Genomic DNA, 18,640 nt, shown 5'->3' on the forward strand with positions numbered 1-18,640 from the left:
TCCGACACATTGGTGCGGCTGGCTTCCGGGTTGGAGGCGCGCTGTGTTAAGAAGCAGTGCGGCTGGTTGGGTTGTGCTTCGGAGGACGCATGACTTTCGACCTTCGTCTCTCCCGAGCCCGTACGGGAGTTGTAGCGATGAGACAAGATAGTAATTACTAGCGATTGGATACCACGAAAAATTGGGGAGAAAAGGGGATAAAATTTTAGAAAAAAAAAAAAAAAAAAAAAAAAAAACATCTCCAATCCAAAATCAAATCAAGAATCGGCTTCCTACTTCACAACAAAGCCTCCTTCACTCACGCCGCCAAACTTACCATAGTAAAACTGACTATCCTACCGATCCTTCGACTTCGGCGATGTCATCTACAAAATAGCTTCCAATACTCTACTCAGCAAACTGGATGCAGTCTATCACAGTGCCATCTGTTTTGTTACCAAAGCCCCTTATACCACCCACCACTGCAACCTGTATGCTCTAGTCGGCTGGCCCTCGCTACATATTCGTCGCCAAACCCACTGGATCCAGGTCATCTATAAGTCTATGCTAGGTAAAGCTCCGCTATATCTCAGCTCACTGGTCACGAGAACAACACCCGCCCGTAGCACGCGCTCCAGCAGGTATATCTCACTGGTCATCGCCAAAGCCAACACCTGCTTTGGCCGTCTTTCCTTCCAGTTCTCTGTTGCCAGTGACTGGAACAAATTGCAAAAATCGCTGAAGCTGGAGACTTACATTTCCCTCACTAACTTTAAACATCAGATATCTGAGCAGCTAACCGATCGCTGCAGCTGTACATAGTCCATCTGTAAATAGCCCACCCAATCTACCTACCTCATCCCCATATTGGATTTTATTTACTTTTATGCTCTTTTGCACACCAGTTTCACTACTTGCACATCATCATCTGCTCATCTATCACTCCACTACTATGGCCTATTTATTGCCTTACCTCCTCACGCCATTTGCACACACTGTATATAGACTTTATTTTTTTCTATTGTGTTATTGACTGTACGCTTCTTCCATGTGTAACTCTTTAACTATATCTTGGCCAGGTCGCAGTTGTAAATGAGAACTTGTTCTCAACTAGCCTACCTGGTTAAATAAAGGTTAAATTAAAAAAACAGACACAGGACAGAGAGCAGGGCTCACTGTATACACTCACAACCTAACAAGAGGCCCCAGTGTGTGTGTGCGTGTGTGTGTGTGTGTGTGTGTGTGTGTGTGTGTGTGTGTGTGTGTGTGTGTGTGTGTGTGTGTGTGTGTGTGTGTGTGTGTGTGTGTGTGTGTGTGTGTGTGTGTGTGTGTGTGTGTGTGTGTGTGTGTGTGTGTGTGTGTGTGTGTGTCTCAGGAGAGAAGCTGAATGCATGACCCTGCTGGCTCGTTGGCTTTAGTCTATAATAAGACTCTCTGGATACCTCTACTTAGCCTGTTTCCACCAGAGACCAAGGGAGGAGGGGGGTAGACAGAGAGCGACAGGAAGAAGAAAGAGTTCACATAAGAAGCATATAGGGGGCAGCTAGAAGTCAAGTATGGGAAAAAGAGGGAAAAAGAGGGAAGGGGGGCACTATTTAGACAGGACACAAAATGTAGAGGGTGAAAAATAAAACACTGATGAAGAGAGAATAGAGAAGAGGGAGGAGAGAAAGGAGGAGGAGGAAGAGGGTGACAGATTCTGTTCGTGTTTGACATGAGTGTGGCAAGATCATCAATTATGAGAGAAGAATAGAGAATGAGTGGAAAGATCTGGGTGAGAGAGGGGGAGGGAGAGGGTGGAGGAGGGAGAGAGTGGGGGGAGAGAGTTGGGGAGAGAGAAGTGGAGGGAGAGATTAAGGGGAGAGAGTTGGGGGAGGAGGGAGATATGGCCTATTTATTGCCTACCTCCTCATGCCTTTTGCACACAATGTATATAGACTCATTTTTCCCCCTGCTGTGTTATTGACTTGTTTATTGTTTACTCCATGTGTAACTCTGTGTTGTTGTCTCTTCACACTGCTATGCTTTATCTTGGCCAGGTCGCAGTTGTAAATGAGAACTTGTTCTCAACTAGCCTACCTGGTTAAATAAAGGTTAAATAAAAAAATTAAAGATAGTGGGGGAGGGAAAGGGGGAGGGAGAGAGCGGGGGAGAGAGTTGGGAGGAGAGAGGGGGAGAGCGAGAGTGTGGGAGAGAGAGCGGGGGGTAGAGGGTGGGGGAGAGCAAGGGTGGGGGAGAGCGAGGGAGAGAGAGGGAGAAGTAGAGAGCGGGGGAAGGGAGAGAGAGGGGGAGGGAAGTATTTTATCAAATTTTAAAAACATTACAATACATTCACAGATTTCACAACACACTTTGTGCCCTTAGGCCCCTACTCCACCACTACCACATATCTGTAGTACTAACTCCATGTGTATGTACAGTGGGGCAAAAAAGTATTTAGTCAGCCACCAATTGTGCAAGTTCTCCCACTTAAAAAGATGAGAGAGGCCTGTAATTTTCATCATAAGTACACTTCAACTATGACAGACAAAATGAGAAGAAAAAAATCCAGAAAATCACATTGTAGGATTTTTTATGAATTTATTTGCAAATTATGGTGGAAAATAAGTATTTGGTCAATAACAAAAGTTTATCTCAATACTTTGTTATATACCCTTTGTTGGCAATGACAGAGGTCAAACATTTTCTGTAAGTCTTCACAAGGTTTTCACACACTGTTGCTGGTATTTTGGCCAATTCCTCCATGCAGATCTCATCTAGAGCAGTGATGTTTTGGGGCTGTTGCTGGGCAACACGCTTTCAACTCCCTCCAAAGATTTTCTATGGGGTTGAGATCTGGAGACTGGCTAAGCCACTCCAGGACCTTGAAATGCTTCTTACGAAGCCACTCCTTCGTTGCCCGGGCGGTGTGTTTGGGATCATTGTCATGCTGAAAGACCCAGCCACGTTTCATCTTCAATGCCCTTGCTGATGGTAGGCTTTGTTACTTTGGTCCCAGCTCTCTGCAGGTCATTCACTAGGTCCCCCCGTGTGGTTCTGGGATTTTTGCTCACCGTTCTTGTGATCATTTTGACCCCACGGGGTGAGATCTTGCGTAGAGCCCCAGATCGAGGGAGATTATCAGTGGTCTTGTATGTCTTCCACTTCCTAATAATTGCTCCCACAGTTGATTTCTTCAAACCAAGCTGCTTACCTATTGCATATTCAGTCTTCCCAGCCTGGTGCAGGTCTACAATTTTGTTTCTGGTGTCCTTTGACAGCTCTTTGGTCTTGGCCATAGTGGAGTTTGGAGTGTGACTGTTTGAGGTTGTGGACAGGTGTCTTTTATACTGATAACAAGTTCAAACAGGTGCCATTAATACAGGTAACGAGTGGAGGACAGAGGAGCCTCTTAAAGAAGAAGTTACAGGTCTGTGAGAGCCAGAAATCTTGCTTGTTTGTAGGTGACCAAATACTTATTTTCCACCATAATTTGCAAATAAATTCATTAAAAATCCTACAATGTGATTTTCTGGATTTTTTTTCCTCATTTTGTCTGTCATAGTTGAAGTGTACCTATGATGAAAATTACAGGCCTCTCTCATCTTTTTAAGTGGGAGAACTTGCACAATTGGTGGCTGACTAAATACTTTTTTGCCCCACTGTATAGTGTGTATGTTATGTGTGTGTGTGTATGTGTCTGTGCGTATGTTTGTGTTGCTTCACCCCACTGTTCCATAAGTTTTTTTTTTTATCTGTAAAAAAATATATATAATATCACTGCTTACATCAGTTACTTGATGTGTTTCCATGTAGTCATGGCTCTATGTAGTACTGTGCGCCTCCCATAGTCTGTTCTGGACTTGGGGACTGTGAAGAGACCTCTTGTGGCATTTGGTATTTTGGAATTGTATTAGAATCCCCATTAGCTGTTGCAAAAGCAGCAGCTACTCTTCCTGGTGTCCACACAAAACATGAAACATAATACAGAATGACATAAGATAGAACATCATTAGACAAGAACAGCTCAAGGACAGAACTACACACATTTATAGCATGTCTTGTGGGGTATGCATGGGTGTCTGAGCTGTGTGCCAGTAGTTTAGACAGACAGCTCGGTGCATTCAACATGTCAATGCCTCTCATAAATATTAGTAGTGATGAAGTTATTCTCTCCTCCACTTTGAGCCAGGAGAGATTGACATGCATATAATTCATATTAGCTCTCTGTGTACATCCAAGGGCCAGCCGTGCTGCCCTGTTTTGAGCCATTGCAATTTTCCTAAGTCCTTTTTTGTGGCACCTGACCATACAACTGAACTGAAGGGAGGGAGTGGGGAAGAGAGAGTGAGGGGGGGGGAGACAAATGGGAAGGGAGGGAGAGAGTGGAGGTGAGCGGGAGAGTGGGGAGAGAGGAGGAGGGAGAGAGTGGGAGGGAGAGATGGTGGCAGAGGTTAGAGAGAGAGAGGGGGTGAGAGAGGGGTTGGAGATTGTGGGAGGGAGAGAGTGGGGGGAGAGGGAGAGGGAGGGAGACAAATGGGAAGGGAGGGAGAGAGTGGGGAAGAGAGAGAGGGGGAAGGAGAGAGAGATTGAGAGAGAGGAGAAAAGAGTGGGGGGAGAGTGGTAGGAGGAAAGTGGGGGGAGGGACAGATAAGGGGAGGGACGGGGAGGGAGAGAGAGTGGGGGGAGGGGGAGGGAGGGAGAGAGGAAGAGAGGGAGAAGAGTTGGAGACAGTGGGAGGGAGAGATAGTGGGGGTTGTCATTGGAGGAAGGTTTACAGAGGGGAAATGTTGTGAGGAGGGCTTTAAGAGGCTGAGAGAAGTAGGAATAGGAGACGAGCAGTGCGATTGGGGTTCGGAGAGAGGGAGAAGTTTGAAGAGAGGGAGAAGTTTGAAGAGAGGGAGAAGTTTGAAGAAAGGGAGAAGTTTGAAGAAAGGGATAGTTGGAAGAGTTTAGGGAGAGGGGGAGGGAGATATGTCCATGCGTCAGATGTCTGTATATTTAGGTGTTGTGTGTGTGTGTTCCATTATATCATTTCATATCACAGACTAAACAGTGCCCCGTAGTGGAATAAACCGCCAGCACTAGATAGAGAGCGACCTAATGCCAGAACCGGACAAGAACCTGACATCCTCAGCACACAGGAGGACAAACACCTGCCTGGAGGTGACCGCATTCCCTCTCCCCCATGCCCCCCTAGGCACAACTATGACAACAAAAACGGGTCACAACTCCTGCAGCTCTGTCGCACACTGGGTATGTACATAGTCAAAGTTCGGCTTAAAGGGGACTCCTATGGTAGGTACACCTACAGCTCATCTTGGCAGTAGTACTGTAGACTACTTTATCACTGACCTCAACCCAGAGTCTCTCAGAACATTCATAGTCAGCCCATTGACACCCCTATCAGATCACAGCAAAATCCCAGTCTACTTGAACAGAGCAATAGTCACTCATGAGGCATCAAAGCCAAAGGAACTGAGTAATATAAACAAATGCTATAGATGGAAAGAATGCAGTGTGGAAACCTACCAAAAAACAATTAGGCAACAACAAATTCAATCACTTTTAGACAACTTCCTGGACAAAACATACCACTGTAATAGTGAAGGTGTAAACTTGGAAGTAGAAAATCTGAACAGTATATATCTGACCTCTCAGCTTCCCTATCAATTAAAAAATGTCAAACAGAAAACCGAAGAAAATTAACAACAATGACAAATGGTTTGATGAAGAATGCAAAAACCTGAGAAGGAAATTGAGAAACCTGTCCAACCAAAAACATAGAGACCCAGAAAACCTGAGTCTATGCCTTGAATATGGTGAATCACTAAAACAATACAGAAGTACAATACGGGAAAAAGAAGGAACAGCACATCAGAAATCAGCTCAATGTAATTGAAGAATCCATAGACTCTAACCACTTCTGGGGAAAATTGGAAAACACTAAACAAACAACAACACGTAGAGTTATCTATTCAAAATGGAGATGTATGGGTAAGCCACTTCTCCAATCTTTTTGTCTCTATACCAAAGACAAACAGCAAAAACATATACATGATCAAATACAAATCTTAGAATCAACTAGTAAAGACTAACAGAACACACTGGATTCTCCAATTACCTTGAATGAACTACAGGACAAAATAAAAACCCTCCAACCCAAAAAGGCCTGTGGTGTTTATGGTATCCTAAATGAAATGATAAAATATACAGACCACAAATTCCAATTGGCTATACTTAAACTCTTTAACATCATCCTTAGCTCTGGCATCTTCCCCAATATTTGGAACCAAGAACTGATCACCCCAATCCACAAAAGTTGAGACAAATTTGACCCCAATTACTACTGTGGGATATGCGTCAACAGCAACTTTGGGAAAATCCTCTGCGTTATCATTAACAGCAGACTTGTACATTTCCTCAGTGAAAACAATGTACTGCGCAAATGTCAAATTGGCTTTTTACCAAATTATCGTACGACAGACCACATATTCACCCTGCACACCTTAATTGACAAACAAACAAACCAAAATAAAGGCAAAGTCTTCTCATGTTTTGTTGATTTAAAAAAAGCCTTTGACTCAATTTGGCATGAGGGTCTGCTATACAAATTGATGGAAAGTGGTGTTGGTGGAAAAACATACAACATTATAAAATTCATGTACGCAAACAACAAGTCTGCGGTTCAAATTGGCAAAAAACACACACAATTCTTTCCACAGGGCCGTGGAGGGAAAAAGGGATAAAGTCCCACCCTCTTCAACATCTATATCAACAAATTGGTGAGGGCACTAGAAAAGTCTGCAGCACCCGGCCTCACCCTACTAGAATCTGAAGTCAAATGTCTACTGTTTGCTGATGATCTCATGCTTCTGTCACCAACCAAGGAGGGCCTACAGCAGAACCTAGATCTTCTGCACAGGTTCTGCAAGACCTGGGCCCTGACAGTAAATCTCAATAAGACAAAAATAATGGCGTTCCAAAAAAGGTCCAGTCGCCAGGACCACAAATACAAATTCCATCTAGATACCGTTGCCCTAGAGCACACAAACAATTATACATAACTTGGCCTAAACATCAGCGCCACAGGTAACTTCCACAAAACTGTGAACAATCTCAGAGACACGGCAAGAAGGGCATTCATTCTATGCCATCAAAAGGAACATCAAATTCGACATACCGATTAGGTACTTGAATCAGTTATAGAACCCATTGCCCTTTATGGTTGTGAGATTTGTGGTCCGCTCACCAACCATGAATTTACAAAATGTGACAAACACGAAATTGAGACTCTGCATGCAGAATTCTTCACAAATATGCTCTGTGTACAACGTAGAACACAAAATAATGCATTCAGAGCAGAATTAGGCCGATAGCCACTAAGAGCTGTTAAAACTTATTTTGGCTGCAGGGCAGTATTGAGTAGCTTGGATGAAAGGTGCCCATTTCAAACGGCCTCGTACTCAATTCTTGCTCGTACAATATGCATATTATTATTACTATTGGATAGAAAACACTCTCTAGTTTCTAAAACCGTTTGAATTATATCTGTGAGTAAAACAGAACTCATTTTGCAGCAAACTTCCTGACAGGAAGTGGAAAATCTGAAATCGATGCTCTGTTCCAGGGCATCCCTATTAATTTGCTTGATATGTATTAGTATACATGCACTTCATACGCCTTCCACTAGATGTCAACAGGCAGTGAGAGAAGAAATGGAGTGTATAGCTTGATCTGAGGTCGAATAAGAGCTCTTGGCATGACGTGACACCAATTTCCTGTTTTCTGGAAGGCGCGAGAAGGAACCGGGGATTGCCTTCTGAAAAGCTGTCGTTATAGACGGCTACTATCTCCGGCTTTGATTTTATTTGATAAATGTGACAATATCATCGTAAAGTATGTTTTTTCAATATAGTTTTATCATATTATTGAATTTTTTTCGGGAGGTTAGGCGTGTTGCGTTCTCTGCGTTTGTTCAGGAAGGAGAGCTTCGCGCCACTTGGCTAGTGTGCTTGCTAATTCAAGAGGGAAAAATGCCATTCTAAAACCAAACAACGATTGTTCCCGACAAAGGACCCCTTGTACAACATTCTGATGGAAGATCATCAAAAGTAGGACCCATTTATGATGTTATTTCATATATCTGTCGAACATGTGTACTATTAGTTTGCGCCCAGATTTTGGGCGCTCTCTCGCCATAACGTAAGCTGCATGTTGTAATGAAGTTATTTTTAGAATTCTAACACAGCGATTGCATTAAGAACTAAGCTATCTTTAATTTGCTGTCCAACATGTATTTTTTAGTAAAGTCTACGAATAGTTATTTGATTAGAATAGGTGAGTGTCAGAAATATATCCGGACATTCTGGGAAAAAGATGCTAAGTTTTCCCAATGTATAACCACGATTTGTGCCGCTAAATATGCACATTTTCGAACAAACCATATATGTATTGTGTAATATGATGTTATAGGACTGTCATCTGATGAAGTTTGAGAAGGTTAGTGAAAAAATTTATATCTTTTGCTGGTTTATTCGTTATCGCTATTGTTGGCTTGAATCAATGCGGTTGTGTGGTTGGCTATTGTAGTAAGCTAATACAATGCTATATTGTGTTTTCGCTGTAAAACACTTAAAGAATCGGAAATATTGGCTGGATTCACAAGATGTTTGTCTTTAATTTGCTGTACACCATGTATTTTTCATAAATGTTTTATGATGAGTATTTAGGTATTTCAATTTGGTCTCTGTAATTGTTCTAGCTGCTTCGGTGCTATTTCCGATTGTATCTGCAATGTAAAACTATGATTTATACCTCAAATATGCACATTTTTCGAACAAAACAGATTTATTGTATAACTTGTTATAAGACTGTCATCTGATGAAGTTGTTTCTTGTTTAGTTTGGTTGGTTCTTGGTTAGTTAGGTTGGTTTTGTGCAAGCTACCTGTGCTGTGAAAAATGTCTGTGCTTTTTTGTATTTGGTGGTGAGCTAACATAAATATACGTGGTGTTTTCGCTGTAAAACATTTTAAAAATCGGACATGTTGGCTGGATTCACAAGATGTGTATCTTTCATTTGCTGTATTGGACTTGTTAATGTGTGAAAGTTAAATATTTCTAAAAAATATCTTTTGAATTTCGCGCCCTGCACTTGGACGGGCTGTTGTCATAAGTGTACCGGCACCGCCCTGCAGCCATAAGAAGTTCAATTCTACAACCACCTAAAAGGAAGCGATTCCCAAACCTTCCATAACAAAGCCATCACCTACAGAGAGATGAACCTGGAGAAAAGTCCACTAAGCAATCTGTTCCTGGAGCTCTGTTCACAAACAGACCCCACAGAGCTCCAGGACAGCAACACAATTAGACCCAACCAAATCATGAGAAAACTAAAAGATAATTACTTGATACATTGGAAAGAATTCACAAAAAAACAGTGCAAACTAGAATGCTATTTGGCCCCAAACAGAGAGTACACATTGGCAGCATACCTGATCACTGTGACTGACCCAAACTTAAGGAAAGCTTTGACTATGTACAGACTCAGTGAGCGTAGCCTTGCTATTGAAAATGGCAGCCGTAGGCAGACATGGCTCTCAAGAGAAGACAAGCTATGTGCACACTGCCCACAAAATTAGGTGGAAACTGAGCTGCACTTCCTAACTTTCTGCCCAATGTATGACCATATTAGAGGTGCATATTTCCTTCAGATTACACAGACCCTCAAAGAATTCAAAAACAATCCCAATTTTGGTAAACTCCCATATCCACTGGGTGAAATACCAGTGTGCCATCATATCAGCAAAATTTGTGACCTGTTGTCACAAGAAAAGGGCAAGCAGTTAAGAACAAACACCATTGTAAATACAACCCATATTTACGTTTATTTATTTTTTCCTTTTGTACCCTAACCATTTGCACATCGTTACAGCACTGTATATATACAGTTGACTTACACTTATTGACTTCCGGCGCCGACCGAGATGGCCGCCTCGCTTCGCGTTCCTTGGAAAATATGCAGTATTTTGTTTTTTTATGTGTTATTTCTTACATCGGTACCCCAGGTAATCTTAGGTTTCATTACATACAGTCGGGAGGAACTACTGAATATACGATTAACGTCAACTCACCATCGTTATAACCAGGAATATGACTTTCCCGAAACGGATCCAGTGTTTTGCCTTCCACCCAATACAATGGATCTGATCCCAGCCGGGGACCCTATACGACGCCGTAAAAGGGGCAAACGTAGCGGTCTCCTGGTCAGGCTTCGGAGACGGGCACATCGCGCTCCACTCCCTAGCATACTACTCGCCAATGTCCAGTCTCTTGACAATAAGGTTGATGAAATCCGAGCACGGGTAACATTCCAGAGAGACATCAGGGATTGCAACGTGCTCTGCTTCACGGAAACATGGCTAACTCAAGAGATGCTAACGGAGTCGGTGCAGCCAGCTGGTTTCTTCACGCATCGCGCCGACAGAAACATACATCTTTCTGGTAAGAAGAGGGGCGGGGGGGTATGCCTTATGATTAACGAGACGTGGTGTGATCATCATAACAACACACAGGAACTCAAGTCATTCTGTTCACCTGATCTAGAACTCCTCACAATCAAATGTCGACCGCATTATCTACCAAGGGAATTCTCTTCGATCATAATCACAGCCGTATATATTCCCCCCCAAGCAGACACATCGATGGCCCTGAACGAACTTTATCTGACTCTTTGTAAACTGGAAACCACACACCCTGAGGCTGCATTCATCGTAGCTGGGGATTTTAACAAGGCTAATCTAAAAACAAAACTCCCTAAATTCTATCAGCATATCGATTGTGCTACCAGGGCTGGTAAAACCCTGGATCATTGCTATACTAACTTCCGCGACGCATATAAGGCCCTCCCCCGCCCTCCTTTCGGAAAAGCTGACCACGACTCCATTTTGTTGATTCCAGCCTACAAACAGAAACTAAAACAACAAGCTCCCGCGCTCAGGTCTGTTCAACGCTGGTCCGACCAATCTGATTCCACGCTTCAAGACTGCTTCGATCACGCGGATTGGAATATGTTCCGCATTGCGTCCAACAACAACATGGACGAATATGCTGATTCGGTGAGCGAGTTCATTAGGAAGTGCATTGACGATGTCGTACCCACAGCAACGATTAAAACATTCCCAAACCAGAAACCGTGGATTGACGGCAGCATTCGCGTGAAACTGAAAGCGCGAACCACTGCTTTTAACCAGGGCAAGGTGACCGGAAACATGACCGAATACAAACAGTGTAGCTATTCTCTCCGCAAGGCAATCAAACAGGCTAAGTCCCAGTACAGAGACAAAATAGAGTCGCAATTCAACAGCTCAGACACAAGAGGTATGTGGCAGGGTCTACAGTCTATCACGGATTACAAAAAGAAAACCAGCCCCGTCGCGGACCAGGATGTCTTGCTCCCAGACAGGCTAAATAACTTTTTTGCCCGCTTTGAGGACAATACAGTGCCACTGACACGGCCCGCTACCAAAACCTGCGGGCTCTCCTTCACTGCAGCCGAGGTGAGTAAAACATTTAAACGTGTTAACCCTCGCAAGGCTGCAGGCCCAGACGGCATTCCCAGCCGCGTCCTCAGAGCATGCGCAGACCAGCTGGCTGGTGTGTTTACGGACATATTCAATCAATCCTTATCCCAGTCTGCTGTTCCCACATGCTTCAAGAGGGCCACCATTGTTCCTGTTCCCAAGAAAGCTAAGGTAACTGAGCTAAACGACTACCGCCCCGTAGCACTCACTTCCGTCATCATGAAGTGCTTTGAGAGACTAGTCAAGGACCATATCACCTCCACCCTACCGGACACCCTAGACCCACTCCAATTTGCTTACCGACCCAATAGGTCCACAGACGACGCAATCGCAACCACACTGCACACTGCCCTAACCCATCTGGACAAGAGGAATACCTATGTGAGAATGCTGTTCATCGAGTACAGCTCAGCATTTAACACCATAGTACCCTCCAAACTCGTCATCAAGCTCGAGACCCTGGGTCTCGACCCCGCCCTGTGCAACTGGGTCCTGGACTTCCTGACGGGCCGCCCCCAGGTGGTGAGGGTAGGTAACAACATCTCCACCCCGCTGATCCTCAACACTGGGGCCCCACAAGGGTGCGTTCTGAGCCCTCTCCTGTACTCCCTGTTCACCCACGACTGCGTGGCCATGCACGCCTCCAACTCAATCATCAAGTTTGCGGATGACACTACAGTGGTAGGCTTGATTACCAACAACGACGAGACGGCCTACAGGGAGGAGGTGAGGGCCCTCGGAGTGTGGTGTCAGGAAAATAACCTCACACTCAACGTCAACAAAACAAAGGAGATGATTGTGGACTTCAGGAAACAGCAGAGGGAGCACCCCCCTATCCACATCGACGGGTCAGTAGTGGAGAAGGTGGAAAGTTTTAAGTTCCTCGGTGTACACATCACGGACAAACTGAATTGGTCCACCCACACAGACAGCGTTGTGAAGAAGGCGCAGCAGCGCCTCTTCAACCTCAGGAGGCTGAAGAAATTCGGCTTGTCACCAAAAGCACTCACAAACTTCTACAGATGCACAATCGAGAGCATCCTGTCGGGCTGTATCACCGCCTGGTACGGCAACTGCTCCGCCCACAACCGTAAGGCTCTCCAGAGGGTAGTGAGGTCTGCAGAACGCATCACCGGGGGCAAACTACCTGCCCTCCAGGACACCTACACCACCCGATGTCACAGGAAGGCCATAAAGATCATCAAGGACAACAACCACCCAAGCCACTGCCTGTTCACCCCGCTATCATCCAGAAGGCGAGGTCAGTACAGATACATCAAAGCAGGGACCGAGAGACTGAAAAACAGCTTCTATCTCAAGGCCATCAGACTGTTAAACAGCCACCACTAACATTTAGCGGCCGCTGCCAACATACTGACTCAACTCCAGCCACTTTAAAAATGGGAATTGATGGAAATTATGTAAAAATGTACCACTAGCCACTTTAAACAATGCCACTTAATATAATGTTTACATACCCTACATTACCCATCTCATATGTATATGTATATACTGTACTCTATATCATCTACTGCATCTTGCCATCTTTATGTAATACATGTACCACTAGCCACTTTAAACTATGCCACTTTATGTTTACATACCCTACAGTACTCATCTCATATGTATATACCGTACTCTATACCATCTACTGCATCTTGCCTATGCCGTTCTGTACCATCACTCATTCATATATCTTTATGTACATATTCTTTATCCCTTTACACTTGTGTGTATAAGGTAGTAGTTGTGGAATTGTTAGGTTAGATTACTTGTCGTTATTACTGCATTGTCGGAACTAGAAGCACAAGCATTTCGCTACACTCGCATTAACATCTGCTAACCATGTGTATGTGACTAATAGATTGATTTGATTTGATTTGATTTGTATATATACAGTTGAAGTCGGAAGTTTACATACACCTTAGCCAAATACATTTAAACTCAGTTTATCACAATTCATGACATTTAATCCTAGTAAAAATTCCTTGTTTTAGGTCAGTTCGGATCACCACTTTTTTTTAAGAATGTGAAATGTCAGAATAATAGTAGAGAGAATTATTTATTTCAGCTTTTATTTCTTTCATCACATTCCCAGTGGGTCAGAAGTTTACATACACTCAATTAGTATTTGGTAGCATTGCCTTTAAAATGTTTAACTTGGGTCAAATGTTTTGGGTAGCCTTCCACAAGCTTCCTACAATAAGTTGGGTGAATTTTGGCCCATTCCTCCTGACAGAGCTGGTGTAACTGAGTCAGGTTTGTAGGCCTCCTTGCTCACACACGCTTTTTCAGTTCTGCCCGCAAATGTTCTATAGGCTTGAGGTCAGGGCTTTGTGATGGCCACTCCAATACCTTGACTTTGTTGTCCTTAAGCCATTTTGACACAACTTTGGGAGTATGCTTGGGGTCATTGTCCATTTGGAAGACCCATTTGCGACCAAGCTTTAACTTCCTGACTGATGTCTTGAGATGTTGCTTCAATATATCCACATCATTTTCCCTCCCTCATGATGCCATCTATTTTGTGAAGTGCAACAGACCCTCCTGCAGCAAATCACCCCCACAGCATGATGCTACCACCCCCGTGCTTCACGGTTGGGATGGTGTTCTTTGGCTTGCAAGCCTCCCCCTTTTTCCTCCAAACATAGCGATGGTCATTATGGCCGAACAGTTCTATTTTTGTTTCATCAGACCAGAGGACATTTCTTCAAAAAGTACCATCTTTGTCCCCATGTGCAGTTGCAAACCGTAGTCTGGCTTTTTTATGGTGGTTTTCGAGCAGTGGCATCTTCCTTGCTGAGCGGTTGATATAAGACTTGTTATATGTCAATATAGAACTTGTTTTACAGTGGATATAGACACTTTTGTACCTGTTTCCTCCAGCATCTTCACAAAGTCATTTGCTGTTGTTCTGGGATTAATTTTCACTTTCGCACCAAAGTACGTTCATCTCTAGGAGACTGAACGCGTCTCTTTCCTGAGCGGTATGACGGCTGCGTGGTCCCATGGTGTTTATACTTGCGTACTATTGTTTGTACAGATGAACGTGGTACCTTCAGGCATTTGGAAATTGATCCCAAGGATGAACCAGACTTGTGGAGGTCTACAATTTTTTTTCTGACGTCTTGTCAAGCAAAGAGGCACTGAGTTTGAAGGTAGGCCTTGAAATACATCCACAGGTACACCACCAATTGACTCAAATTATGTCAATTAGCCTATCAGAAGCTTCTAAAGCCATGACATCAGTTTCTACAATGTTACAAGCTGTTTAAAGGTACAGTCAACTCAGTGTATGTAAACTTCTGACCCACTGGAATTGTGATTCAGTGAATTTTATGTGAAATAATCTGTCTGTAAACAATTGTTGGGAATATTACTTGTGTCATGCACGAAGTAGATGTCCTAACCAACTTGCCAAAACTATAGTTTGTTAACAAGAAATTTGTGGAGTGGTTGAAAAACGAGTTTTAATGACTCCAACCTAAGTGTATATAAACCCTTTGAATTGACTTGAATTGAGAGCTCTAGATAATGTAAGGGAATGGACAATGGGCATAATATAACAGTAGCTCTCCTCTCTGTAGGTGTGAGATCGATGCCACGTTGGAGAGGTTGCGGAGGCTGGAGAGAGACCTGGGCACTAAAGAGAAGGAGCTGGAGGAGAGAGAGCTGAGACTGAGACTGTGGGAGGAGAGACTGAGGGAGAGGTCCAATGTGACACCTGTGAGTAGCCTACATGTTTGGCAGGGTTTCAAAGACCACACTGCTTCATTCATGTACGTGTTCTATTTGTTTTACAACCTTATTTGAGATGTAATATTAGAAAGAGTCATGTTGTAGAGTATCAAGCCCGTCACTCCCCCGTCTCCATCCCCATATTTCTTTCTCTCTTTCAGTTCTTCTCCCCTATAGCATCAGGCATCAGTTCGGAGTCATTCTTTCACTCTCAGTCTCAGGAGTCCAACAGCGCCAAGATATCCTGCCTCATCCGAACCCTCAGCAATGGAGGGAAGGACAGGGGAATGGAGGGAGAGAAGGACAGGGGAATGGAGGGAGGGATGGACAGGGGAATAGAGGGAGGGATGGACAGGGGAATAGGGGGGTTCCAGTCCATGCTTAGAGGCTTATCAAGCAGTCTTGGGGAGGCAGCTGGGGATGGAGGGTTAGAGGTAACCTGGGGAGAGAGAGAGAAGGAGAGGGAGTCTGAGGGAGGGATAGTTGGGGGGTGTCTGGCGCTAGGGGAGGGGGGGCGTTTACAGATCATGCTAAAGGGGTTCCAGGGTGGGATTGGAGAGGTAGAGGGGGAGACTGAGAGGGAGGAGAGGGGTTGGGGGGAGAGTGGGAGACAAGAGGGATCGAGGGAGCGAATGAAGGAGGAGAGGATTGTGAAGGGGGGGAGTATGGAGGGAGGGAGGCTACAGTCCATGTTTAGGGAGCTGAGTGGGGGCAGTTTGTTTGGGAACATGCTGTCTTTAGTTGATATTGAGGGGGTAGAGGGGGTAGGTGACATGGACATGAACATGGGGGAGATAGGGGACCTGGGGGTGGTAGTGGTCAGGGGTGATACGGCTGGGGTCATAAGTCATAAGGTCAGGAGTGAGTTGGGGGTCAGAGGTCAGGGGCTGAGGTCGGGAGTACAGATGAGCATGTGGACAACATCCAATCAGAACTCTTCTAAGACTTGCAGCGTGCGACAGGGAACCAAAATCAATATGGCCGCCACCGCTGCGGCATTAGACATGAACGTGGTGGAGCTTAGCTGGTCTGACCACGACAGTGACTAGGAGAACACACAAACACACAGCGATACTGGGAAGGTACACACACACAATTTTGTTTTTGTTACGTCATTATTTAATTTTTTAATTTAAGCCAAATTTATCCACCCCCTGTTGTGAGGACTTTAGGGGATAATAGTGAAGAATTGTCAGCAGTGTGGATTTCCTCCTGCTAACTGTCATGTTGTTCTGGTGTATTGAAGCCTTTAAAGTGGTATGCAACTGATGTGCCATATTAACAAGTGTTACATAGACCAGAGAGCAGTTTGTGGAGGCTAGGACAAGTCAGGGTACCATCCAATGTTCTATGCTTTTAGACCATTGATACAGTTCATTCGTTCAAAAACTAAACTTTGAATTCAATTTATGGATTCTTACTGTGATCAAATGGATTCTTACTGTGATCAAATGGATCCTTACTGTGATCAAATGGATCCTTACTGTGATCAAATGGATCCTTATTGTGATCAAATGAATTCTTACTGTGATCAAATGGATTCTTACTGTGATCAAATGGATCCTTACTGTGATCAAATGGATCCTTACTGTGATCAAATGGATTCTTACTGTGATCAAATGGATCCTTACTGTGATCAAATGGATTCTTACTGTGATCAAATGGATCCTTACTGTGATCAAATGGATCCTTACTGTGATCAAATGGATTCTTACTGTGATCAAATGGATCCTTACTGTGATCAAATGGATTCTTACTGTGATCAAATGGATCCTTACTGTGATCAAATGTGTAAAACTATTTTGCAGCTCCCTTCTCTTTATATATTGTATTGTTTTTCAATAAATTCAGATAAATACTGATATTTTCATTTAAGTAATATGACAAACATTTTTTATTTTCATATAGCTTTCAGGTGCTAAAACAATACCATACAAATGTCTTTATACTGTATTTCAGCATCAAACCTGGTTTGAGAGATTATGTAGTAACACTTTTTACCTAAAGTAATTTCTCTCACACTGAGCAACATAATGAGGAAAAGACACAGCCCACGAACAACTAATGAAATAACTACCTCACTCCGTTCCAACCCCTCCAAAATCCCTTAAACCAACAGAGGAGCAGGCCCCTCATCCTTCTTCACCTCATTTCTCCTGCCTACCCTGACAGCTGACTCACACACTGACCAGCAGTGCCACCCCGGGTACCCCAGCTAGTACCAACTTGGCTCGTCTCTCTGCTGAGCTCCCTACCTCCTCACCCCCTAACACCTATCCCTTACCTCTACACACTGACCAGCAGTGCCACCCCGGCCAGTACCAATTTAGCTGGTCTCTCTCTGGTCTCGAGGCTGAAGGTCCAGCAATAAGTGGTTCCTCTCAGCTTGGTCTTGTACAGAGGAAACTCATAGATATTATGCATTGTCTTTTGTTTGGTACAGCTTGTACTGAGATTACTGGCATAGAGGGGGTTAACTCCTTCAGACGGGCCTCAGTGATCACCCCACCCTGAGTGTGCAATCTCTCACCTGGGGGAGAAAGAGGGGAGGGAAAGGAGGGTGAAGTTAATGAAGATAAATGAACTAGGAAGTATGTGTTCATGAGAAGGGGAGAGAATGGAGTGTATACTGTACCTTCCATGTATGGTCTGTATTTATGCTCCCTCTCTGGCAGGCTGGTTGAACTCCTTAAACTTCTTAGTCACGTTCACAGTCAAGTTCATCTTATCCAACGGCTCGCACGTTCTTTCGAGCCAGAGACTGCATTACCGCTGGAGGGAGAGGGGGTAGTTGAGGAGATCATTCCACTGAACAGAGAATACCAAGAGACAGTTACAACATAAGTTGGTGATGTAATTAGAAGTGGATTGTCATGTTGTTTATAAGTGTGTGTGTGTGTTACCTGTGAGGACGGCCAGACCACACTGAGCAGAGCCAGGTCCTGAGTCTAGCTGTCCAGCTGTCCAGCTCTCTACCGCCTAGCAACACAGAATTACACACACAGCGCATAGCAACACCGATAAACTGTTACACATGTCTCACAGTCAGCACAACAGCACATCACTATACCTGGTAAACACACACACAGAGCATAGCAACAGAGCCTCAAACATTTTAAGGCCCAGTGAAGTCAAAAACATGATTTTCATGGGTTTTATATACACTGAACAAAAATGTAAATACAACATGTAAAGTGTTGGTCCCATGTTTCATGAGCTGAAATCCCAGAAATGTTCCATATACACAAAAAGCTTATTTCTCTTAAATTTTGTACAGAAATTTGTTTATATCCCTGTTAGTGAGCATTTCTCCTTTGCCAAGATAATCCATCCCCTTGACAGATGTGGCATATCAAGAAGA

At 44.0% G+C, this 18,640-nt stretch overlaps 1 protein-coding gene across 1 annotated transcript in view; it reads left to right on the plus strand.

Moving 5' to 3' along the window:
• LOC139551398 (mitogen-activated protein kinase kinase kinase 20-like) overlaps positions 1-16,328 on the plus strand; it is a 37,329-nt gene extending 21,001 nt beyond the window's left edge. The window contains exons 10-11 of the mRNA XM_071362877.1: positions 15,129-15,267; positions 15,441-16,328. Of these exons, the coding sequence (XP_071218978.1) occupies positions 15,129-15,267; positions 15,441-16,328 (1,027 nt within the window). The remainder of the gene's footprint in view (positions 1-15,128; positions 15,268-15,440) is intronic.
• The last annotated feature ends 2,312 nt before the right edge of the window (positions 16,329-18,640 follow it).

The sequence above is a fragment of the Salvelinus alpinus genome, chromosome 23, assembly GCF_045679555.1.
Source record: "Salvelinus alpinus chromosome 23, SLU_Salpinus.1, whole genome shotgun sequence".
Lineage (NCBI taxonomy): Eukaryota > Metazoa > Chordata > Actinopteri > Salmoniformes > Salmonidae > Salvelinus > Salvelinus alpinus.